This window comes from Haliotis rufescens, unplaced genomic scaffold, assembly GCF_023055435.1.
Source record: "Haliotis rufescens isolate VD_foot unplaced genomic scaffold, xgHalRufe1.0.p SCAF_16, whole genome shotgun sequence".
Classification (NCBI taxonomy): domain Eukaryota; kingdom Metazoa; phylum Mollusca; class Gastropoda; order Lepetellida; family Haliotidae; genus Haliotis; species Haliotis rufescens.
Genome location: NW_025963846.1, coordinates 25777763 through 25804915, shown reverse-complemented (window position 1 = coordinate 25804915; position 27153 = coordinate 25777763). Strand labels below are relative to the sequence as shown.

Sequence of the window (27153 nt, the reverse complement as noted above, 5' to 3'; positions counted from 1 at the left end):
TCAAATATTCTACAAGTTTAAAGAATGTATTTCACCGAAAACCGATTTGGATGCGCCATCTTGTAACGGCACTAATGAAAGCACGATGATATCAAGGATACGTTAGATCACGGGGAGGTACTTTGAACAGCGTCATAACGTCAGCCCATTATGACGTATCATTATCGCAGGATATAGTACAGTACCTCAGTCGGCGATTTGATTTTATACGGAAGCATCTCAGAAAGTCGTATCGTGTTGTGTTGTGGCGTCGTGTTGTCGTGTCGACAGTGTGAAATCGTGCCGTATGGTGTTGCGCTGTTATGTCGAAATCCTGTTTTCTACCTACATTGTGGCTACGGAGTGACTCGACGGCAACACGAAGTGTCATATGATCACATATCGCCCTCATTATTAGCACAATAGATACATATACACATGTACGCTTCGTCAAGCATGTTTCCTCGGCTGTTGTTGTTGGCGGTCATTGTGAGTGGTGAGCGTGATTGACTTTATATTGTTGTTTATTTGTTTGTTGTTTAACGCCGCACTCAGCAATAATACAGCTGTATGACGATGGTCTGTGAAATAATCGAGTCTGGACCAGACAATCCAGTGATTGACATCATGAGCATCGATAATCACAACTGTTATACGATGGCATGCATCAACCAAGTCAGCGAGCCTGACCACCCGATCCCGTTAGTCGCCTCTTACCACAAGCATAATCGCCTTTTACGACAAGAACGGGTTGCTAAAGACCTATTCTACCGCGGACCTTCACAGGTCTTTTGACTCTATGTACATCTTTCGTGTCATTAAGATTTTGTTTCAGATTGTTTATAGTTATTAACGCAAAATATTTTGTTTAAGGAACGATATGGCCAAATCAATATGGTGTATTATATATAATATATAAGAGAATGATACGTTCAGTTATATCGCGGCGTGTCCGAAGTGTTTCAGGACGTTTACACCTTTGGTGATGCCCTGGAACACCGGGAGACCAAGAAAAGTAAACGAGCCAAATCTGGGATTCAAACCCACGATCATAGGTTCCTGACACGCCTAAGGGGCGCAACTCTGCATTGGCATGTCATCCTGCGATGCAGTGAAGGGACGAGGAATAATTTTAACATTAATCCTGTGTTGCCATGGGCTACATATAAACATATTGCCAGATAAAGTCAGGATTTTTACTTTAAATTCATTACTTTTTGGAATACTTGGGATTGTGGCTCTTTATTGAGGATATGATCAAATATGCATTCTTTTCTGAAATATTATAATTATCTTAGTTGTTCATGCAGCCAGTGGGATCAAATGATATAGTCGGGAATCAACATTCAATTCCTGTGCTTCTTGTAGAAGGTAAAATTTGAGTGAGTGAGTGGTTTTAAAGCCGCTTTGAACAGTATGCAGTGAGGCCACGGCGTGTCGGCTTTATGTGGGAGGAAAGCCCGAAGAGATGCAGGTCTCAGACGTTTAGCACTTTTGTGAAACCCAAAAGTACGGTACTACATAGAAACATGATCGGGGCGAAAATTATAGGTTTCTGGTTTGCCAAAGATTATAGGTGTCTGGCGTGCCAAAGGAACGCAACTCTGCAAAGCGAAAGGTGAAATTTGAATATTGTTCTACGATACAATAGTTAAATATTTAGTATTTACCCTTGAAGTCTTATCAAAGTATGTATGTGAACTTTCAACAGTTCACGGGGACACGGGTGGCCCAGTCGTCTAAGGCGCCACGATTCGCTGTGCAGAGTTGCGTCCCTTGGGCACGCCAGAAACCTATGATTGTGGGTTCGAATCCCGGTTCGCCCCGATTATGTTTCTAGGTTTGTCAGCACCATACCCGTGCTCGTGGGTTTCACCGAAGTGGTAAACGTCTGAGACCTGCATCACGTCGGGCTTTCCTCCCACATTAAACTGACACGCCGTGATATAACTGGAATACTGTTAAAAGCGGCATTAAACCCAACTCACTCACTCCAACATTTCAGAGTAAAATCTTTGATTTCATATATAGCCGTTGATGGTTCCCTATCAGACATGTTAGGATAATCGTTCAGATGATATCATGTTCGTTTGTTGCAGTCATCGCTGCCGAGTACTGTAGGTTTGAAAAAAGTAAAAGACACGCGAAGTACAAGCGATGTCCTCATGGGTGTTGCACTGGCGACTGTTGTGATGAACCTGTCGAGGAAGAGGAAACAAGGTATGTTTCTCCTCCGAGTTCCGAGGACCGCCTCCGTGGTCTTGTGGTAGAGCGTCCGCCCGGAGAGCGGAAGGTCCAGGGTTCGATCCCGGGCCGCGTCATACCAAAAGACGTTAAAAGATTGTACTTGTTGTTACCCTGTCTGGCGCTCGGCATTAAGGGGCTAAAAAACAAGGACTGGTCGGCTCCGAGTCAGTATACTGTGTCTGAGTGGGGTATTCATGTTAAACTGCGGCATGGTATCTCAGTGAGCTAGCACTATAAATCGGCATCAGTCCGGACTAGTACAAGCAGCTACAAACACACATACACGTGCATGCACGTCGCTATATAAGTGCAATAATCTTGGACGCGACGTTAAACACATTTCACCTCACCTCACCGAGTTCCGAGATTCATTAAGTAAGGCTGATTGACTTAAGCTATTGATTTTGTTAGATGTTAATTTTTAGTGTTAATTAAAAACAGGAATCCCCTCCCTCATGCCTCTCCCCTCCCAAGAATTTCAGATGCCTATTTCACACGTACATAAACGAATACGCATAATTTGAATTGATAAACAATATCAAGAACGAAAATGAACAAATTACCGACAATCTAATTCTGTAATTCCACATTAACTTTTCAATCCACCTCTACAATAACCAGTCTTCCCATCCTGCCAGCCCAAGCCTTTTGTCATTGGAGAGACTGTAGTGCACGTGCTGCACGAGATTTACGTGGTTGAAATGTGACATGACACACGTGGAGGTGCTGTAGGTCAGCGGAAGCTTTGCTGCTGACACTCGCTTCGTCTTTCGAAAAAAACAACCATCCAGAAAAATGAAAAACAACAACATTGGTATCCCCGGCCACTCTTTTGTAGTCTGGCGATTTGCGCTCTCTGGCAATCAAATTCGTGAGAGTTCTTTTCAAACTGTTCAAAGGGAACGGGTGGCCCAGTCGTCTTAGGCGCCACGATTCGCTGTGCAGAGTTGCGTCCCTTGGGCACGCCAGAAACCTATGATTGTGGGTTCGAATCCCGGTTCGCCCCGATTATGTTTCTAGGTTTGTCAGCACCATACCCGTGCTCGTGGGTTTCACCGAAGTGGTAAACGTCTGAGACCTGCATCACTTCGGGCTTTCCTCCCACATTAAGCTGACACGCCGCGATATAACTGGAATACCGTTACAAGTGGCGTTAAACCCAACTCACTCACTCACTCAAACTGTTCAATCCACGTCTGTCTTACCGCGCCTGAATATCAAATTTCCCAAGTCCCTTCTCCCTGACAAGCGGCTGGCATATGGTTGATGTTTATTTGTTTACTGAACCATGGTGGGATATCGAACAGTCTTTTCCTTGCTCAGTGTCGATTCATATATAAGTGGGTCTGTTAGTGGGATGCGGTGTTATTTTATCAAACAAAATATATTGTCCCCGAACAAATCTACAAAAAAAAGCTTCAGACTGTTGAAAAAGAGAAAGAAATTGCCAGCAACAAACATAACAGCGTTGCAAGGTGTTATTCTCTCAACAATTCAGGCTCATGGTTTTGAATAAAAAATATCTGGTTTCGTAGTTGTAACTAAATAAATAGCTCATCTCGATACACAATCACCATACCACCACCACCCCTTCCCATGAATATCGACCCGTGAAGATCCGGGGTAGAATAGATCTTCAGCAACCAATGCTTGCCTTAACAGGCGACTATATGGTTGTCGTAGGAGGTGACTCACGAGATCAGGTTGTCAGCCTCACTAACTTCGTTGATGCATGTCATCGTATCCGAATTGCGTGGATGGATGCTCATGATGTCAATCACTGGATTGTCTGGTCCAGACTCGATTATTTACAGACCGCCGTCATACAGCTGGAATATTGCTGAGTGCGGCGTTAAACAACAAACCAACCAACGAACCAGCCCAGGAATATCAAATTGCGCGGGCCCTAATTAAGTTGCAACCTGTTCATTTCATCACCATATAAGATGTTTTGGAATTTGAGTATTTAACCTTGCATAGTAACTTTACTTGAGGGGCCATATGTTAGTCTACTCTGTCATAATCCTCGGTACAAAAACCATACTTGTCCTCGTATGTTTCACAAGCGTGGTAAAGATCTACGACCTGTATTACTTCAGGACGTCCCTATGAGCTAACACGCCGTGATACTGAACCATTGTTTGTTTCCTTTCCCGTCCAAGTGTCGGTCTCTACATTGGTGTTCCGGTGGTGTCGGCGATAGTGCTCGCCGTCATCTCCTATCTATGCCCATGCTGCAGCGGTGGTGATGGCGGAATCGAGATTGACATGTAGGTCTTCGTGAAGGTACGTATTTTGAACTACCGGAATAACAAGACAACACGTCTTATCTTCAGTTCGGATCTATTTATGTTCCCAGATATAAGTCCTCACCAACTGAGGAGATAATATATACCACTCAAAAGTATTTAAGGACCACCCCATTCTTTCATATCGCTTAGCTATAAGCCATGACAGATGAACTATAACAATATAAAAGACGCCGGTGGTCCTTAACTTGTTTTGCGTTGTATAAATATCATAAAGGCTCTACACAGACTATCAAAGAACGTTATAAAACAAAGCCTAAGATTGGTTGGATCGGGTTGTCAGGCTCGGTTGATGCATGTCATCGATCCCAATTGTGTGGATAGATGCTCATGATGTCAATCACTGGATTGTCGGTCCAGACTATTATTTACCGACCTCTGTCATATAGCTGGAATATTGATAAGTGCGGCGTAAAACAACAAACAAAACAAAAAAACTGATTATGTATTTCAGACTGCTCTGAGGTGTGACGAATTCCGTGCTGTGTGTACAACCCACGACAAGCCGCTTACCGCCAATGCGTGATATACTACTCAAAATAATTTACAGAACACCCGATTCCTTCATTACGTTTTGTTCCTAACTACATGTGCATACGGGAACAATCATTTCATATCGTTCGGGCAATAAACTGATACCGCCACTGGAGAAAGTGGTTGTCGGATATCTCAAATGGTCAAGCGCAAATCCATAGCACGAGGTGAGGATCGCCGCGGCGGTACATCATGGCAAGAAGATACTCTATGACGTTTGTTAGAAACACTGGACTCTTTTAATTTCCTTGATCTTTTTGTTTGTTCCCAGATCATTCCGACACATTTGTCATGTTTACTTCCTTGTTTATTGAGAAACGCTGAGTGTTTATTACAAGCGGTTGATCAGTGGTTTGAAAATGGTCGATGTCTGATTTCTTTTCAAGTATTCCTACTCCTCATTTTTGTCTGATTTGTATCTTCATTAAATGAAATCCTCACACGTTAGTAGAACGTTCGTCTTCAATTTGGCAGTATCAAATACTACTTACAAATTTCTAGTTTTCGACGTCTCTAACGTTGCATCTTCTTTGAATTATAGCATGTTGTTCTTAAAAAAAACTTCACTGTTGAACCAAGGCGGACTTAACCTTGTTAAGGCGGATTGAACCTAATCGTATTTTGGACAGGCAAAACAGTGATTGATAGTATGAGCAGCGTTACTGCACCCACGCCACAAAACGATGACGAGTTTTCGATTATTGATTAGGACAAATCATTTTATCAGAATAGACCCGTTTGGAGTCAGGACATTATAAGTCCCAAGGTGCCCGTTCCACCAAGCGACCTTAGCGCTACGACTGTAGTAAATCTAGGTTAAAGTATGTGAGTTACCATCGTCATAGCGCCGCAATCGCTTTGGGAAACGGGGCTTTGTACACAACCTTTGTCACTGTATGGCCACTCTGTATGTGTGGCACTGTGCCCTGATTTACGAGGAGCGTTGCTCATGGTGTTGACCACTGGTCTCTGTCTGTTTCCATGCTATTGTGGCGTATTGCCGTGAGTTATTGCTGGGACGTGACATATCACACCCACCCTCTCACTATATCGGGGTGTTCTCTTGGAATTTCCCTTAAGACAAATCATGTTCTCAACCTTTCGATACGAAAGGAATTCCTTTACCAAAATATGGAGAGAATTTTGAAGAGTCTATCCCCTACCGTTATATTGATAAAACATTGCTACAAATGACACAAGTAGAGACCGCTGCAGTGCATCAATTGTTCCCCGACTTATAATGTCATATGCAGAGGAAGACAGCAATGGGAGGAGAGGATTGATTTAAAGTTCAAATCGGTTGTTATTAATGTAGTTATCTTTGGAAAGCACAATAAAAGAAACTGTCTTGAAGTGGTCAGCACAAGGTTGGTTGGTTTGTTGTTTGACGCCGCACTCAGCAATACTCCAGCTATATGACGGCGATCTGTAAATAATCGAGCCTGGACCAGACAATCCAGTGATTAATATCATGAGCATCGATCCACGCAATTGGGATCGATGACATGCATCAACCAAGTCAACGGTCTGACCACCCGATCCCGTTAGTCGCCTTTTACGACAAGCATGGGTTGCTGAAGACCTATTCTACCCCGGAATCTTCACGGGTCCAGCACAAGGAAAACCAAGGCAAGAGAACATATAATTCGGCCTGTCTGGCACAACTTGGTATATGCCCACTATTAGTACCATAAATATAAAAAAAATAATTGATTACATGTCCTTTTAGATAACACAACAAATGTCATTCTTAAACATGCTTTGGCAGCAAATATCAATCTTTCTGGACAAAATGTTGGCTGGGTTGAATAAAACAAACTTATGAAATAGTAAACACAAATAAGTGTTGTGAAACCACTGTAAATTATACTTCAGTCCAAATGTAAGAATGTGTTCACGCATTCATTAAGGGACTCCCATTTATTCAACAGCAAGTTAAGATCATACATGTTGGTCAAGTCAGCTATAAATATTGAGAATTATCTTACATATTTAAAAAAAAAAAAGCTCATAGGTCACTTTTCTCAAAACTTCGTTTAAGTTATCACAAATTAAAAACTTAAACTGGTAGATATACAAAAACACCAACCCCATTGGAACAACGTCTTTGTGAAACATGTGATGTCTTAGAAGATGCGCAACATTATGTACTGTCTTGTATAAAATACGACCAAGAAAGAGAATCACAAATAATTCCCAATCATGATAAAGAATTTGGTACACTCTGTTAAAGGGAGCCCTTCTTAATAATGTTAACAACAGTTATCTAGAAACAATTTCCAAGATCTGTTATCATATCTACAAGTATAAACAAATTCCTTGTATGTACAACATTACCATAGGCTTGTTCAATTCTCATATGTGGATCGATGCTCATGATGTCAATTACTGGATTGTCTGGTCCAGACTCGATTATTCTACGGACTGCCGTCATATAGCTGGAATATTGCTGAGTGCGGCGTTAATCCACAGACAGACAAACAATTCTCATATTGTTTCCATATCACTATAATGCACTTGTTTTAAAATAAAAAATTGTTACCTCCTTTGTATGTTGAATGTACCTTTGTGTTTTGCACTTATTGTGCATAGATTTTGTAGTCTGTAACAGTGTAATATTGCCATTGTTTCGTCATGGAATTTTACGCAATACATATCTCATCTTAAACATATTTGTTGTATAATAGTTTGTTACAGTTGTGTACGGGGCACGGTTGGCCTAATCGCATAAGGCACTGCACCTCGCTATGCACGCCAGAAACCTATTACAGTGTGTTCAGATCCCGGTTCGTCCAGATTATGTTATCAGCACTACACCCGTGCTCGTGGGTTTCACCAAATTGGTGAACGCCTAACACGTGCATCCTCCTACATCAAGCTGACATGCCGTGATATAACTGGAATACTGTTAAAAGCCTCGTTACACCCAACTCACTCTCTCATTACTCTTGTGTTCGGTTCCTTCTGGTTAACTGGGTTTGTGTAGTTACTTCCGGTTAAGATTGAAGTATGTTTAGAAGAATATTACTATGTGCAACCCAAACATCGTGCATTTATCATGCAACCGTATTACTTTTTAGGAACATGATGCAAACTACAAACCAACCTGGTGTTAATTCGTGTTGAACAATAAGTTGCAATGGCAGTGTGAAGGGAGAACGTTTGAGTGCGCGTTTCATGCTTGACCTGAATTCCTCCTTGGAACCTTCATTGCTGGCTGCCTCAATAACATACGATACATTGCCTAGGAAGTGCGCAGTAGAGCTATTCGGGTAAGGAAGATAAACACTCACTTTCAGTGAATGAGATACGATCTACATCATTGCAAAGTCATTGCGTGATGAAGCTCCATACCACGCCTTTAGCTAAAGGAGATAATCGCTCAATGCGCAGGTCTATTCTTACAAAATACAGACCGGTTAACTTTAGCGAAAGGCGAAATATTTCCCCTAAACATTTTTAGCTCTTTTAAAAACACAATGAACAAATTGCATGGATTATCTACATTACGAAACATCTCTAATTCCCAGAATGTGACAGGCGATTGGTTAAAACATATCCAGATGAAGTTACTCTCATTTCATTTTAATAAACTTCAGTCAAAAACAAACAAATAAAGATATTTTACATGCGCTTCAATATATGCATCCTCGCATGCGATAATGAATATTTGTACGCTTTTATATGAGAGAGAGAGAGAGAGAGAGAGAGAGAGAGAGAGAGAGAGAGAGAGAGAGAGAAAATCATATAGCAAATATTCATTAAATAGCACACCTGGATATTGGAGAAGGAACGTATAGGGGTTCCAGCACTGACATCTTCAGAGCTCAGTTGACAAACCTTTGTCTTCGGGTTCAAGTTTACAGACAAACATTTTGGCGAGTACTGACAAATTCTGTGAAAATTTGTCAGTGTTTCAACTTTCAAGAAGCCATAGCAATGTCCATGAAGGGTGTTGTGGTATGATCCAGCAAGTTTCAGTCTAAAGGTTGTTGCCGTTACATTGGTTGGTTGGTTTGTTGGTTGTTTAACGCCGCACTCAGCAATATTCCCGGTACATGACGGAGGTCTGTAAATAACCGAGTCTGGACCAGACAATCCAGTGATTGATATCATGAGCATCGATCCACGCAATTGGGATCGATGACATCAATCAACCAAGTCAGCGAGCCTGACCACCCGATTCCGTCAGTCGCCTTTTACGACAAGCATAGTCAACTTTTACGGCAAGCATGGGTCGCTGAAGACCTATTCTAACCCGGATCTGCACGGGACATAGAACTGAAGGGTCATGGCAGGACTTGGATGTTGTGATTCCTGAAAAAGACTGTCGGTCTTGCCGTGTTCGCTTCTTGCATAATGGGAAGGACGTGTGGCCGAATAGTCTCATCCGTGTTACGTTGTGGCGTTCTCCATTCTCCAGAACGTGCACCAAGTCTGTCCTAGCAGTGTAGCATGCTACTACCATCTAATCTGTCCACTTCCTATGCAGTTGTGTGCATAATGTCTACCATCCATACAGCAAAGCATAAAACGTGACTCGTCACTAAACGAGACTTGTCTCCATCGCAGTTGTGGCACAACTGTGTGACCTTGACACATTGCCGTCACAGCTGACGATGCAGGTCCGTCAGAATGACGCCTCGATTTTGTCGTCTTGCTCGAATACCTTCAGCGCGTAAACTGTTCTTCACTGTCTTATGCAGTCATGGCATTGTCGTAGTTGTAGAGGTTTCCGAGGCGGTTCTTTCACGTCAGTACGAATCTGACCTGAGCTGTAGAAGTTACACGTGGCCAATCTGGGAAAGGTCCCGTGTTCTCCCGTGTCTGATAACGGTTGCACAGTATTGTAATGGTGCTTGGTGCAACCTGGCAAAACCTGGCTACAGCTGAAGATGTTTTTCCTGTTTGCAGTTGGCCGATGGCGTTGTTGCGCAAGTCATGGCATGTTTTTGCTGTGATGGCATGCAAATGAAAACCCCATCGTTTTTTATAGGCCAACATTTGATGCTGCAAGTGCGTGTCATGTTGGTGTGTTTCGGCGATTTTTCTAAAAATAGATCAAAGTGATGTTGGAAATGTGATAATCGGGTTCCCAACCCTCTGAATGATGACGTCACAACATGGCGGTTTTAACCAGGGTTTTGTGGTGTATTGTTACCTACTGCAAGCGCTTATGGTCAAAGGGACTCAACGATATAACGTTAGCGGCTACGAAGGTAAACACTGGCAGTGAGCGGGGAAATTCTGGTAAGTAATTGATTCTTTTGTACATGTCACTAGGATACCTGGCAAGGTTGCGAGGATGTAACCGATTGTAGGGAGGTTAGTCCGAGCGTGGGCCTCGAATAAACGAGTTGTGTTACGATATTTCGGTATTCTGATGCTGGTCGTTATTTTGTGCGTCCTGTCAACCATAGCAAACATGGGGACACGGGTAGCCCAGTCGTCTAAGGCGCCGCGATTCGCTGTGCAGAGTTGCGTCCCTTGGGCACGCCAGAAACCTATGATTGTGGGTTCGAATCCCGGTTCGTGATCATGTTTCTTGGTTTGTCAGCACCATACCCGTGCTCGTGGGTTTCAACGAAGTGGTAAACGTCCGAGACCTGCATCACTTCGGGCTTTCCTCCCTCACGCCGCGATATAACTGGAATAGTGTTAAAAGTGTCGGTAAACCCAACCCACTCATCCATAGCAAACAATGAATGTGTGGCATCACAAAATGACCGACACAACCGAAAAAGTGTGGGGGTGACCGCCATATTGTGATGTCACTATACCTGGCATATCTTTTTCTCTCTATAGCCCCCGCCCATTTTAACACGTTATGGTCCGAAACTAGGTAACTGACCCAACATTTCTCTTAGCCCATGTAAAAATAGCTGCAACGGAAATTCTAAAATGATCACTTTTAAAATTCCTACATAGCAAAAGGCACCAATTCAGCATGAGTCTGATAGACATGCAAATATGGTAAATTAACGGTTTCTGAGTTATGCTCTGGAAACGATTTCGGGACGCACGGACGGACGGACGGACGGACCCCATTTCAATATCCCCCGACAACTTCGTTAGGGCGGGGGATAATAACTGATCCAGCCAAACAATACCCCACGAGGTAACCGCAACTCTTCATAAAGACACAGGCACGAGGTATCACGTTTCAAAATATTTATTCACAATTCAAGCTCTTGAATAGACATTGTAAATACACAATACATTATTAAACATACATTCCCTATACTAAGAGTACACCCCCTTCTGAACAAGCTGCTCGGGCCAATCGTTGAAAGTAGTCATCCTCTCGTGTACTTAACCAGAACTTCATGAAGACAAAATTGTTATGGATGAGCAACTTCTTTATTACAATTGGGCGCCGTTTCGGTGTAGATTCTAACACCTTTATCATTTGCTTGATAACGGTGTTAGAATCTACACCGAAACGTCGCCCAATTGTAATAAAGAAGTTGTTCATCCATAACAATTTTGTCTTAGTTACCATTCCAACTTGTAAATGCCACTCAAAGAAGCAAAACTTCTCGCTAAAATCAGACACCAACATCCAATCTTCCCCCGGGGTTTTCAACGAGCACCCGCATGAATCTTTCTCACCATCCCCCCTCGCACCTCTTCATACTTTCACGGTAACCATGACAACTGTTGTGAGATGACAACTGCCATTACTGTCCTGAAATAAAATTTACTGTATACTGGACAGTCTTCATTAGCAGAACAAGGGTCGGTCGGTCGGTCGGGTAGCCTCGTGGTTAAAAGCGTTCGCTCGTCACGCAGGAGACCCGGGTTCGAATCCCGACATAGGTACAATGTTTAAAGCCAATTTCTGGTGTCCCCCCGCCGTGATATTGAACAAAAGCGGCGTAACAACCATACTCGCTCATCAGCAGAACTATATCACATGAAACGGTCAGCTTTCACTCCTTTCTCCTGTCCTCTGCTGCTTATTGGTATCGGAAACAGGGTACATACTCGACATTGCAGTGTCAACGCGCATGTTGACGGGGAATTAGCTCTTGGGGGAATACAGGACAAAATCGACATCACTGTCCCGGAACGCTTTATGCACAACATGTAAACAACAATTACACAATGAGCGGAACACCTGCTCTGACAACACAAACAGCGATAATCCGACCTTCCAGCTCGGGCATACATGAGGTGAGCGGAGCTCCGGACGTTTCCTACGAGCGGCACATCATCCTGCTCGAGGTCGTCCCTTCGCCAAACTCGGAATACCAAGCTTGACACTATGTAATGGTAACACATATATAGTAATGAGTGAGTGAGTGAGTGAGTGAGTGAGTTGGGTTTAACGCCGCTTTTAACAGTATTCCAGTTTTATCGCGGCGTGTCAGCTTAATGTGGGAGGAAAGCCCGAAGTGATGCAGGTCTCAGACGTTTACCACTTCGGTGAAACCAACGAGCACGGGTATGGTGCTGACATACCTAGAAACATAATCAGGGCGAACCGGGTTTCGAACCCACAATCATAGGTTTCAGGCGTGCCCAAGGGACGCAACTCTGCACAGGGAAGCGCGGCGCCTTAGACCCGTGCCCCCATATAGTAATGAACAACAGTGGACAGAATGACGTTGCTCTGGACTTGGGACTTCTGGGGGTGATGAACCGACACTGCTCAGGGGATGAACAATTAAGGCAATAAATGTTATACTATACTGTATTACTAACAGTAATTAACGGGAAGTGATATATACTACTCAAAAGAAGTTAAGGATCACCTGATTCTTTCATATTACAATAGTTAATCTCTCATGCCCTGACAGATTAACATTACCAATATGAAAGAATTGGGTGATCCTTAACTTCTTTTGAGTAGTATAGTTGCCCAGGTTGGCTGACAGTCATTCAATGATACGGTTATAAATCACTTCTCTACCGGTATATTATCTCTGCCGGAATTTTTCCCAATAAGCGTTTCACGCTTTTATCATACCATCTCCAAACCATGGAAGTTTTAAACAATACCCTTTTCTCTGCAATGTTTCACTTTCTTTAGGTTGGTTGGTTTGTTGTTTTACGCCGCACTCAGCATTATTCCGCTATATGAATGCAGTATGTAAATAATGGAGTCTGGACCCGACAATCCAATGATTCACATCATGAGCATCAATCCACGCAATTGGGATCGATGACATGCATCAACCAAGTCAGCGAGCCTGACCACCCGGTCCCGTCAGTCGCCTCTTACGACAAGCATAGTCGCTTTTATGGCAAGCATGGGTTGCTGAAGACCTATTCTATCCCGGGTCTTCACGGGTCATTTCATTTGGTATGCAGCGAGAACTATCAAAATAAAAACAATGATGCAAAGTATTTCTACTACTTAGACCACCGTAGATGTTTTTCAGAAAAGGATCGTTATGCCCAAACCACTGCAAATCTCGCCCATATGTCATTTCAGAATGTGTTTGACCATGAATGTCATCACTATTTGTGTATACGAGGATTTCTAGAGTGATCAAATTCATTTACACTGTCCAATTCCCTATATCACACAAGAGTGAACGTTCGGTGTTGGCTGCGGAAATGTTAACTCGATACCGACTGTACTTTTAGAACAATTTCAGTCAAACTGAAATGTTTGTTAACAATGGATTTTGGTACAATACACAGGTAAAAACACTCATTGTCCACAGGCACCGAGCACTTCTCTTAGGAACATGACCTATTATCAGATGTCCTCAATCATTCTCTCAAGCCCAGTGAAATGTACGCCGTTGTTTTCAGTCGAGCTATAGGAGATTTCGTAGTACTTCCACTCCACAAACCTTTAACATGATCATCTTTTAATGGCGGGTGCCACCTTAGCTTGGCGACATGAAATTCGGCTGAAAGAATAACTTGGTATGCCATTCGTCACCACTCGCCCCTTTCCGTAACCTGCAAGAAGACTCGTCCCCCCCTATCCGTGAATGTTATGTGCGAAAATACGACAAACCAATCAAAATGAGCGTGTGACTTCAAGTACTTCCGTCAAAAAATCTCAGGAATAATGTTTGATTTTACATATGTCTTGCATTTAAACATATACTGTAACACGTCCCATTTTAATTCTGGAAACCCAAAAGTCCAGAAACTCTACAGTCTTTGCCCAGTCTCGGTCAAAGGTATTTACAAAAATAAGCATGCTGTTTTCATGGGAACATACTAAGGAAGAAAAAATGAAAAAAAAAGAAAAAGGTTCAAAAACTCAATATTTACACAATCTCGCCCATGGGCGAGAATATTTTCCTTTACTCAAAAATCATGTTTTTGTTTCTCAAATACTTAAATTTTGTGTATGATACTTGATACACAAAATTTAACTCCTTTAACCTAACCTAACCTAACGATTTTATAGCGATATTGAAATAGTTCGCCCATGGGCGAGAAAAAGGTTTGGCCCACGGGCGAGAATATTTTCCTTTACACAAAACTCATGTTTTTGTTTCTCAAATACACAGATGTATTCCTTCAAGTATCATGACACAAAACTCATTTAACTCCTTTAACCTAACTCAACGATTTTATAGCGATATTTCGCCCATGAACGACAAAAAGGATTGGCCCATGGGCCAGAATATTTTCCTTTGCTCAGCAGTTTTAGTTTCGCAAACACAAAGGTGTGTCTACAAGCATGACACATGATTCAACTGATTTTCAACAAATAATTCAACGGTGGTATGAAAATATGACACTTTTCAACTCAGTTTCACTTAAATTCAACAATATCGCCTTGGACGAGAATATTTTCCTCAACATTTTGCTCAAAACACAAGGTTTTGTTTCTACAAGTACCATGACACATAGTTTGCTAAAAACTTTGAACACATCTTTTGTTTTGCAAAAACAAGTGTGTCTGTGCAAGTACACTAGCTCAGCTGATCTAAAACTTGGTAGCCTAGGGACCACACACACATTTTGACTACACATCTCCTTCGAAAAATAGTCTACACAACATGATGACAAAGCAAACTGATAATGGAGTACTATTTATTTACATGGCAATGTATGCCTATATATGCACATTGTATAAACACTCAATCAAAATCCCACACTGATACACACGAATATCGTCAAATACAGTCAATGCTTATATTAATTTAGTTTACAATGTATATACATGTATGGCATCATATCCCCGCTATGGAGCTAGGTCCGGCTGTTGTCTCTTGCTTTGACATATCTTTGGTGTATTCTCTTTTCCAAGTCATCTTCATCGCGCACGAACACCTTGTCTGTAACAATATATAAATAAGGTATTATTCAACTCGTTTTAACTTAATTCAAATATTTTATAGAGTTATCGAAATATGTTACACATCCAGGGAAAAGTCTGGCCCATTGACAGGCCCATTGTAATTATTCAAGTTTAAAACATTTTATTTATTTATGAGTGAGTATGGTTTTACGCCGCTTTTAGCAATATTCCAGCAATATCACGGCGGGGGACACCTGAAATGGGCTTCACATAATGTACCCACGTCGGGAATCGAACCAGGGTCTTCGGCGTCACAAGCGAACGCTTTAACCACTAGGCTACCCGACCGCCCCTTTTATTTATGAAACAACTGACACAGAATATATTGTTGATAATTACTTCAATTCATGTATGAAGCACATAAAGGTAAAGTCATGAAAGTTGAACTATATTAATGCTTTTACATAATAATAAGGTTTTCCAATATATACATGTCAATGTCGTTTTAAGTTTGTACATGACACTGAAATTTTTACAAACATTATTTAAACAGCAATATGCATATAAGAACATCTTGCAAAATGTCGAAATTGAAGAACGACTGTATGCGGTAAACAAGGCTTCCAATGACACATCAATATCAGTCTATTTAGATTTTTTAATATGACCTGGAACAATTTACAAAATGTATCACTAATCAACTTTATGCAAAATATAGCATCTTGCGCAATGTTGAAAATCAAGATTAACTTAAATGCATATCTTAGTAAAGTTTTTAATGACACTTTCATAAATATCAGTCTATTTAGATAATATTTTTTAGTGAGTGAGTGAGTATGGTTTTACGCCGCTTTTAGCAATATTCCAGCAATATTCCAGCAATATCACGGCGGGGGACACCAGAAATGGGCTTCACACATTGTACCCATGTCGGGAATCGAACCCGGGTCTTCGGCATGACGAGCGAACGCTTTAACCACTAGGCTACCCGACCGCCCCTGATAATATTTTTTAATATGACCTGGAACAATTAAAACAATGTATCACTAAACTATATGAACAATAGAGAATCTTGGGAAATGTCGACAAAGCAAGATTAACTTAAATGCATGTGTCAGTAAAAAGGTTTTTAATTACAACACCTTCATACGTCAATGAATATACACAATTATGTGACTATTTATACAATTTATCAAATATTTACCATATGCAGAATACAGCATCAAATTTAAGATTAACTGTATGCATGTTACTAAACCATGTTTTGAATTACACACGTACACATATATATGTATTCATACAATACTTTTACCAATTTACCATTAGAGCAAAATATAGCTTTTTTATTCAATTTGTGTTTGAATGTTTTTTGGGAGTATACTAATAGGTATTATTTTGGAAGTGATGTCTCATGATCGAACAGTTACATTAAAACAGCTATGCCTCAATAGAAAATACATAGAAAATACATAGAAAATGCTTTGCGGGCAACAATCCATATCAAATCGAAGCTTCGGTGTGCTTTGGGTTTTACAGCTACTGTGTCCTCTTCCTTTGGACAGATACCTGAAACATTGAAAAATTAATCATCACAACAGGGATAAATCAAGATCCATGTGTACACGTATATCAGCAGCATCAGATGAAAATTTTATCGCGAGATGTTACGGAAAATCCTTCGAAAGCAATATGTCTAACGTTGTTAAGGATCAGAAATTGGAACATAGGTTGTATTACTTCACTATCAGGAAACAACACACGCAGAACAATGACAAAATTGATTTGTTCAGTACAGTTTCAACGGATGAACGAGGGCTTTGTCTATTTATTACAAGCTTTTGATCGAGTTAAGATATATCATCATAAGTGCATTTATAAAGCAAATAACATTGTATTCACGAACCTTGGACTTTCTGGTTATTTTTCTTTGACTTTTCTGAAGTGCTGCCATCAAATTTTCAGGTAGTCGTCCATCTTCTGTTGGTGCAGTATTGTAGTTGTCAAAGTCGTTGAATTCGACTTCAGGGTATATTGTTGTAGACAGGACTGTAAGTAGCTTTCCCAGTCATCTATCTCAGAAGGCTGAAGGCGGGCTGAATCTCTCCGTTTGGGAAGATCCCTGAACATGGCTGTTCTGATGTCATTGACCGTGCTACACATTGGCCTTACAACAGCGAGTTGTGGGTTCATGCCAGTCAAGTTCATCGGAGTTTCCCGGTAAACTTCACTGGGTAGAGGCCAGTCTTTGTAGGCCAAAGTTAGCTGGCTGCCTTTCATGTAAATTTTGAATACATGGGGAATGGAATGTCCTTTCAATCCATCGCATCCTGAAAAAGTTGCTCTGAAGTCCGACAGATCGAACCCCCGACAAGCACAAGCACAGCACTGTTGGGCCTGGAAGACACCACCGAAGGAGGGGAGTTGGACACCAACAGCTTTCAAGCTGTTGTAGAGGTAACTAGATCAAAGAAAAACATAGGTGCTCACAGACTAGGTTCGGCCCATAATCACATATCGACTCCACACTGACACTGTGCAACTAAAGTCCTCAAAGTGACCAGTGGACATCCACCCCCACAATACAATAACACTAAGTCTGATTAATTAACCGCGACCAAGTACATAACCACAAATATATATTTCAGTCATTTCGGAGGCTCCACCCAGCCAACTCCCAATGTGACTCCACAGTAGGACTTGACTCCAAAAATAAAGAATGGCGAGGAAAATGCATGGCAGCTTTGCGTTTGGATTTGGAGAAGGTGTGTAGATATAGCAGAATGGACAATGCACTATATTCATCTATGAATAGTCCGTCACTTGCGCCAATGAATTGGCTCCTTATTTAAGATATTAATTGGAGCATACATATCTAACATAGATTTATGTAACAGTTCCATAATCGGATGAAAAAAGTATTGTCTTTTGCTCTATTTTAGACGGCCTTTTGGGGATCCTACAAAGAACACTTAGCAGTTTCTGTTATGTCCAGGACGTGTTTTGATGCTGCATTAAGCATCATGAAGCAATACAGCCTCAACAAAGTGCCAAATCAGACATCCAGGATAGTCAACAGGGCGCTGTTTAAGGAAGGCCCTGGTACACGAGGAAGCACTGTTCCAGGCGCTACTAGATTTTCGAGACGGCAGGACCGGAAAAGAGAAATTTAATCAGACTCTACAAATAATGAAAACGGGGACAGGTATGATGCAGTTGTATTAGCTGAGGAAAGAGAATACATTCTGCCACTTGCACACCATCTTTGATCATGACAATGACGTTTCTGCTCCGTTGGGCTGTCCACCCCAGGTACAGACCGAACAACTACATTAATGGACGGTGTATATTTTGCGATCAAGATTAACGTAATGACGTCTGTGAATGCTGTTTCATTTACATTTGTCACATAACACGTTGTGCACTTTATTACAGAAAACAGATGAACAGACGAGGAATAAAGACAACGAAAAGCTGAGACGAGAATTGAAAAGACAGCAAGCTATTGTTGAGACAACAGAAGAATATTGCAAGCCTAGAAGCCGAGATCAAGATTCTGAAGGTAGGTAGCGAAATTATATTCTTTAACGAGATAAAAAAATAAATCCGACAACAATATATCCCTAACATGTTCTTGATACTTGTATTTGTATTTTTCTGAAAGAAAATGAGATGTTGATATATCTGTTATGTATTAATGATTTATGTTAATGTAATTTTAGGCAGGTGCGTCTCGTGGAAATAGTCAGGTGGAAGTGGAAACAAGTGACGTGAGCAATAAGTACAACTACAGAAAACTCCTAGTCCGTCTCCTTACTAATGACACAGGAGTAAAATATATAATGTAATTGTAAATGTCAAATAAATTCCATACCATGCCGATCCGTTAAGATCCGAGGTAGAATAGGCCTTCGGCAACCCATGCTTGCTGTAAAAGGCGACTGCTTGTGGTAAGAGGCGACTAACTGGATCGGGTGGTCAGTTTCGCTGACTTGGTTGATACATTGAATCATTCCAATTGCGTGGATCGATGCTCATGATATCCATCACTGGATTGTCTGGTCCAGACTCGATTATTTACATACCGCCGTCATATAACTGGAATATTGCTGAATGCGGCGTTAAACAACAAACCAACCAAGACCATGCCATGACACATGGGTGTGAAATAGTATACGTACGTTGTATTGTGGTAAATGTTTATCTGATACATAAAATTATTCATACAAATGTTTATGTTTGTAGATTTACGAGTTTCCATCAGAAGATTCAGTTCATGTGGTAAGTATAACAATTTGCATAGCCCTGCAGGGTAGTTGGTTACCCCCATTCTTGCAACTTATGACTTATAGACATTATTAAGTGTATGATTAACACATCGTGTGGAGAAATTTCATATTTTAAAATATATATATTGTCATCTCATTCGATAAATAACGAAAATCTACACATAAAAGTGTATCTGTTTCGCAGACTGACGATGACCTAGATGAAGGAGCGTCCGGGGAAGACATAATGATGGGAGCAAGCAGAGATGAGGTCCTTAGATTATATACAGAGTATGCCTCTATGGCATAGATAAATTACATGCGTAAACGTTTTCCTAATAATACCGTCTGGTATCTTAAGTATTCAAATATTTTACTTATTTTTTTTACAGGGAGTGGTGACGCAACAGCATCAACAGGTAATTTGACATCTCTACTTACTACAGTTATCCTGGTTCCATTCCGACACGATAGAGCAAACCATCACCACACCACAAATCACTGATCCAATAGTTCGTATTTTTCCCAATTCAAATAAAACAGATATTTAATATATTTATGTTTAATTTTGACTCTTTTCTCTTTAAGGTTCAGCGGTTTATTGAGAACCAACGAGAAAGGGAAGAAGCTGATGCAGTGAGTCTTTGCTTTCCGACTTGTAAAGAATGACTGTCACACTCATACAAATTATTTATACACACTATTTATACATTCTTAAATGCCCCAAGCAATATGATTGGTTGGTTTGTTGTTTAACGCCGCACTCAGCAATATTCCAGCTATATGACGGCGGTCTGTAAATAATCGAGTCTGGATCGGACAATCCAGTGATTGATATCATGAGCATCGATCCACGCAATTGGGATTGATGACATGCATCAACCAAGTCAGCGAGCCTGACCACCCGATCCCGTTAGTCGCCTTTTACGACAAGCATAGTCGCCTTTTACGGCAAGCATGGGTTGCTGAAGACATGTTCTACCCCGGAATCTTCACGGGTCCCAAGCAATATGATGAGAGGAATGCTGTAGGAATACCTGCTCTACATACATTATTATAACATTTGGTCTCGTTTCAGACCGTGGGGAAGATGATGGAGGGCAAAGACCAGGAAACAGGAATGTGGTAAGAATCTCATGTCACCGAGTTCTATCTTGGCTTGTATATAACAGATTGAAACTTAATCGAAGCTGAACCTGTTCACCTTGCAGGGCGTATACATTATCTACATTTGCAACAAGGTCAATTGTCAGTTTGTTCATTGTTACATACAGGAAGATACCACTTCACTTAGTCAATGTATTTACTTGACATCAAGAATTCGTACTGTTTGGCAATAGAAAAGAAATATTGGGCAAAAAAGTGATGTGGCTCTTTGTTGTGATATAACCTGAATGTATTTCCCATGTTGTATTCTTACACAGGTTCAAAGTAAAGATCATAGACAGGAAAAAAGCCCTAGTTAAAGTCCACTGGATGAAATACTCAATAGACTGATTCTTGGTTAGAACAGAAACTACTCAGACCCCTCAAGCCAAAGGTTAGTATGATCACGTGGAAATAAAATCAACACGATATCAAAATCTGGCCTAGTCTTGGGCATTTTATAATTCAGGAACTTTTACATGCATTTACCACACAATAAATACAATATTATACCATTTGAACATTTCCCTTCATCTGATGCCATTTTAAAAATGTCCTTTCCCAATTTGTAGCCTGTGCCAATGAATTATACACAGCGACCGAGTATTTATATGCAGTGATGTAATAATAGTTGAACCCCACTCGAAGTAGCACACATGCAATATTAAATAAATCTACATTCCTGTTTTCAGAAGGAGACCTGGTCGCATCCCGGTATAACATCCTACAAGACAGCGTATCCAGCCACAGTTGAAGCCGTTGATGGGCGTACGTCATTGGCATTATTGAGTGAGTGAGTTGGGTTTAACGCCGCTTTTAACAGTATTCCAGTTATATCGCGGCGTGTCAGCTTAATGTGGGAGGAAAGCCCGAAGTGATGCAGGTCTAAGACGTTTACCACTTCGGTGAAACCCACGAGCACGGGTATGGTGCTGACAAACCTAGAAACTTAATCGGGGGGAACCGGGATTCGAAAACACATAGGTTTCTTGCGTGCCCAAGGGACGCAACTCTGCACAGCGAATCGCGGCGCCTTAGACGACTTGGCCACCCGTGCCCCCTTGGCATTATTGAACATTTATAACATCGTTCATGTATGGCATATCGTTCATGTACTAATTCACTTACATTACTTACCTTATTTATTTATATATTGTTACAGACAATGTGTTCGTGCGCGATGAAGATGACTTGGAAAAGAGAATACACCAAAGATATGTCAAAGCAAGAGACAACAGCCGGACCTAGCTCCATAGCGGAGATATGATGCCATACATGTATATACATTGTAAAATAAATTAATATAAGTATTGACTGTATTTGACGATATTCGTGTGTATCAGTGTGGGATTTTGATTGAGTGTTTATACAATGTGCATATATAGGTATACATTGCCATGTAAATAAATAGTACTCCATTATCAATTTGCTTTTGTCATGTTGCGTGGACTATTTTTCGAAGGAGATGTGTAGTCAAAATGTGTGTGTGGTCCCTTGGCTACCAAGTTTTAGATCAGCTATAAAATCGTTCAATTAAGTTAAAATGAGTTAAATTTTGTGTATGATACTTGATGGAATACAAGTTAAGTATTGGCGAAACAAAAACATGAGTTTTGAGTAAAGGAAAATATTCTCGCCCATGGGCGAGATGGTGTAAATATTGAGTTTTTGAACTTTTATTTTTTCTTTCTTAGTATGTTCCCATGAAAACAGCATGCTTATTTTTGTAAATACCTTTGACCGAGACTGGGAAGACTAGAGTTTCTGGACTTTGGGGTTTCCAGAATTAAAATGGGACGTGTTCTGTGTAATACCTGAAGTCCCGATGTGTCTTAAATAGCATCTGGAATATATATGACATGGGAAATATACGTGAACCATTACGCAACGAGTTAACAATTTCTTTAGTTATGCCCGTTTCGGCGTAGACTGAACCCAGTCGCAAAAACTGGGGGTACCAGTCGCTATTCGGCTCGTCCCGGAATAGCACGAGTTGGTCACGAGTGTTGGTATGCGAGTACCGTCCCGGTCTGTAACAGCGTGTAACATGTAACAATTATTTGGGCTGTGTATCAAGTCCATCTTTAAATGTACCCCGTCTGTGAGATCTTTGTTGCATGAACAGGTCTTCCATAGGTCGGCTGGGAACACATTTTTGCCGTCTCTTCACGAATGCTGGTTTCACCTGGAGAGAAATGATCAAAACAGTCGGCCTTATCTTCAATGAAACCATGTGCTGCCAAATTGTCTATTTGTGAGTGATTGCAACTCAGCAGAGTTTCGACCAACGCTCTGTGTGGTCATGTTCCCAGACTGAGATATCGGTTAATTCTAGCTGGTTGGACCCGTTTTGACCCTTACTTCCGAAATAGAGAATGTAGTGTATTTAGCACGGGCGCGCACACGTCTTTATGTCTAGTCGCTGTCCCACCACGTCGACTGCGAGGGTGGCGCGATACGATCGTCGACCGTCTTAAATTTGCACAAAATTCTAAAATAACATGCAGCGAGATCGATAATGCCGTTCATAGGGTTTTTAATATCAAATCTTAAGGATAAGAATTTATGGATGAACAACTTCTTTATTACCGTTATCAAGCAAGTGATTTACAGAGTGTGGTTGGCAAGTATATATACAAGTAGGAGGCAATTTGTACAGGCAAACATTGCCTCCTACTTGTATATATACTTGCCAACCAAACGGTGTTAGAACCTTCATCGACACGTCGCTCTTAATTGTTATAAAGAAGTTGTTCATCCATAAATTCTTATCCTTACTTAGTACTACAACTTCTAAATGCCTATGGGGCGGTCGGGTAGCCTAGTGGTTAAAGCGTTCGCTCGTCACGCCGAAGACCTGGGTTCGATTCCCGACATGGGTACAATGTGTGAAGCCCATTTCCGGTGTCCCCCGCCGTGATATTGCTGGAATATTGCTAAAAGCGGCGTAAAACCATACTCACTCACTCTAAATGCCTATCAAAGAAGTCAAATCTTATGGTTCTATCCAATTGGCTGGGACAGGTCACGGGACTATACTTGTGTGAATTGGTTATTGTGGAAACCATGCCTGGTAGTGAAAATAAATCCATCTCTCTTTGTAGGCGACCCGTATCCCCAGACAATGACAAATATGTAAATCTTTACTACGTACACTTTCTGTGCATGTACATTGAACTACCGGTAACGACATCGCCGACTTCACCCGCAGCAGCCTTGGCACCTTCACTCAGTAATATTTTTCCTGATGATTTGAGCAAGGGCATCAGTATTTAACCTATAGAGCCTAGAACATTCCCAGACCAGCACCCCCAGCCGTGATGCCTACACAATATCCCGTTGCAATGAAAAGAAGCCGTGTTTAAACACCAATTGCAATACACCTAATGCTGCACGCAAATGCCGGCCTGGCCTTGCAAATGTGGTAAATAAAATGCGATGTGTTAGCACCTACCGTTGCTTCTTTTCCTCATCCCTGATGGAGCAGTGTTGTAGAAGTTGAAAATCTGGCTCCATCTTCAATAAGGCGATGTTACATTCATTTAGCTTAAAGTACAGTTCTCTGAAAAGCGCCCAGTTAATGCACAGCATATGGGTGTTGCTCAGGAAGGCGATTGCTGCAGCTTACATACTTGTTCACTGTTCGGTTGCAACCGGTCGGCATTTGCACATAAGCTGGAATCGATTCACAAAGATTATTTAGATGTGCATGTATGCATTTTAAGTAGATTAACGCAGTGTGGTTGCATTGTTTTATTTGTTATTCTGACATATTGGCGTAATGGTACATAATAGCGCTGAAAGATGTAGCGAGTGAATTGGGTTTAACGCCGCTTTTAACAGAATTCCAGTTTCATCACGGGGTGTCAGCTTAATGTGGGAGGAAAGCCCGAAGTGATGCAGGTCTAAGACGTTTACCACTTCGGTGAAACCCACGGGTACGGTGCTGACAAACCAAGAAACATCGGGGTGAACCGGGATTCGAACCCACAATCATGGGTTTCTGGCGTGCCCAAGGGACGCAACTCTTCACAGCGTATCGCGGCGGCATAGACGATTGGGCCACCCGCTAAATAGATGTATGTGTACCAAGCTGATTAGGTGATGCCGCTGATGCAGTACCATTATTTTCCCTAGTTAAACCGTGTGACACTCGCCAGGTGAGGTAGTGAAATATGGCAGCTAATTAAATTACTCCGTGAGAGGAAGGTATAGGAGTAACGGCCTATTGAGCACAATGGGGGTGGGGGTGGACTGAAATGTGGGATGAAAGAAGGGATGGTGTGTTGACCTGCACGGTTAAACTGTCCGAGACCCCATGGACAGTATGGGGTAGAGGGTATAGGTTAGTAAACAATGATTGGAGAATATCAATGTGCTACTAACTGTTAACGGATGCTCGAACAAAACCGCTGATGCATGTATGTGTATAGGTATATACCAATTTGTCAGTGGGTCGTAAACTGTTGTAATCAGGCGTGGATGAATGGTGTTACTGAAGTGGGGTGGGACGTTTCAGCTTAGTGGGGATTAAAAGACACTTAAATCAGCATGTGGTGGTTTTAATGTCACTTTAATGAGGTAGATTTAGTGTCGATGGGAAACGTGATAGTTCCGCCAAGTAGAAATACAACTACTAACCTTACATAAGGATGCATACGGGTCCTTGAGCTCGGTCTGCTCCAAGTTTGATATAGTGACACACGTGTGTACTTGGGGAAGGGTTGCTCGCGAATGACCGACTAACAAAGACGGGGATGATGCTTGCGCGGGATTATTCCCCGGGCACGGTGCCGAGTGGTGGCCCGGGGTGATTGGGTTACGAGGGGTGGTTGGGTTACAGACGTAATTAGCCCATGGTTTGGATACGCGCGATAAAGTCATTTAGTCGTTAGTACTAAATGTAATTATCCCGCGATATGCCAAGGAGAGGCACGGGCCACCGAGCCGTGGGTGCCCGTGCCTATAATAAAAACAGAAGATGAGGTTGGGTTAAATGGCCGAGGGTGTGCAGGTACTAGTGGGCTACTTAGCTGCTAATTGTGTATACCAAAATGCTACCGTTGCCATGGCCACGCGCGTGGCCGACGGCGATTGCAGCTAGCGCTGCTGGCCTGGGACTGCTACCGCTGTCCAGCCCCCACGGTAGCATATTTAAACGCTACCATTGCTTGGCAACTCCCACGCTGCCAAAAGCAGCTCCACGCTGCTGGCCTAAGTCAGACTGCCGCTGCCCGGCCCCAGGTAGCCGGCCAAAGCAGATCACACTGCCCGGCCCCATTAGCAAAACCATTGTGCGGCCCCCGCGGCGGACCCAACTGTCAGCTACCGCTTGACAAGACGACTTCCGCCGCCGGGCCCATATACGTGGCAATTGTTTGCCCCAACGTATGTTATTTTACGATTCCCCGGCTGAAAAGTCGGGAAAGACAAGGTACCCACTGAGAAGCAGGTAACCCCGGAAAGGTTCCCGCTGAAAAGCAGGTAGCCTTAAGCATTAAGTATTAATTTGGAAGCAAGTTAATTTGTTACTAGCAGTGTAGCCCACAAGAACCCCGCCACAAAGCACCAGAGTGCTACCCCACACCCACGGCCACGCGATACGCGGAGATAGCATTGTTGCCCGGCTTGCCTATGTACTGAAAGGAAACACTAACCTGTGGAGATAATATCCTTACTGGCGCAAAGCGAGCGCCAGGGCATGCAATAAATTGTCCGTAAACACACACAGTCCTTTGTCGCTGAGGTGGACGCCCTCCCAGGCGTACCATGTCTTGTCTGATGCCAGGATCTGGGGATGTGGCACCATTGTACCGCCGAGCTCTTTGACTCGGTTGGCCAGTCGGCGGTTGATATTCTTCCGCATCCCCTCGATCTTTAGTGGGTCCCTGGCATCGTGCCAGTAGCGCCTGGGCAGCATTGAGGATACGATGATCCTGGTGTCAGGAAGCTGGAGTTGTATCCGAAGGATTGATGCCACCATGTCAAGGTAGAGTTGGCTGCCCTTGACCGAGCACAGGTCGTTGGAGCTCAGGTGAATGATGAGGGCTCTGGGGCTGCGCCGTGTCGCCTTGACCTGTGCATCCAGAATGGTGTCCAGCTCCTTCCACCTCGTGCCAGCCATAGCATCCTCGGTTGGTTCGGACTGGTGCCCTACAGGAGCAAGTACTGCCGTGCCCTGGCCATGTAGCTGGATCCCACCATCCAAACTGTAAACAATAAGAAGTGTAGTAAGTACCATGAAAGACTATTTGAATTAGTTGTGCACCATTGAATTTGTTGGTAGGCGTATGTAAGCATTGTAGCAATTTGATTTCCACCTGCCGTATTGTTGTATGAGGTGTTCGGGCACCCTGTTCATGGCTGCTGATGTGGCTGCCCCAATGCGGAAGGATTGCGAAGAATAGCAGGCCGTGTTTATGTTGCTGTGTGCTAAGGCCTTTTTTAGGAGTGC

General features: G+C 42.3%; 1 protein-coding gene and 1 long non-coding RNA gene across 3 annotated transcripts; one reads left to right on the top strand and one right to left on the bottom strand.

Annotated features, from left to right (window-relative positions):
* The first annotated feature begins 367 nt into the window (after nt 1–367).
* Nucleotides 368–5516, top strand: LOC124117707. Its single transcript, XR_006858328.2, has 4 exons — nt 368–475; nt 2079–2199; nt 4389–4512; nt 4990–5516. It is a non-coding gene; the product is annotated as an uncharacterized LOC124117707 (long non-coding RNA).
* An 11652-nt stretch (nt 5517–17168) lies between these two features.
* Nucleotides 17169–26490, bottom strand: LOC124117717. Of its 2 annotated transcripts, none has more exons than XM_048397053.1 (4): nt 26357–26490; nt 24154–24374; nt 22794–22884; nt 17169–17746 (listed from the first exon to the last, which is right to left on the bottom strand). In XM_048397053.1, exons 2-4 carry the CDS (start codon nt 24170–24172, stop codon nt 17239–17241), a joined length of 618 nt encoding a protein of 205 aa, XP_048253010.1. In that variant the 5' UTR covers nt 24173–24374; nt 26357–26490; the 3' UTR covers nt 17169–17238. The 2 variants fall into 2 exon arrangements, with proteins under 2 accessions (XP_048253010.1, XP_048253011.1); XM_048397054.1 differs by lacking the exon at nt 26357–26490 and adding an exon at nt 25341–25954.
* Between the last annotated feature and the right edge of the window lie 663 nt (nt 26491–27153).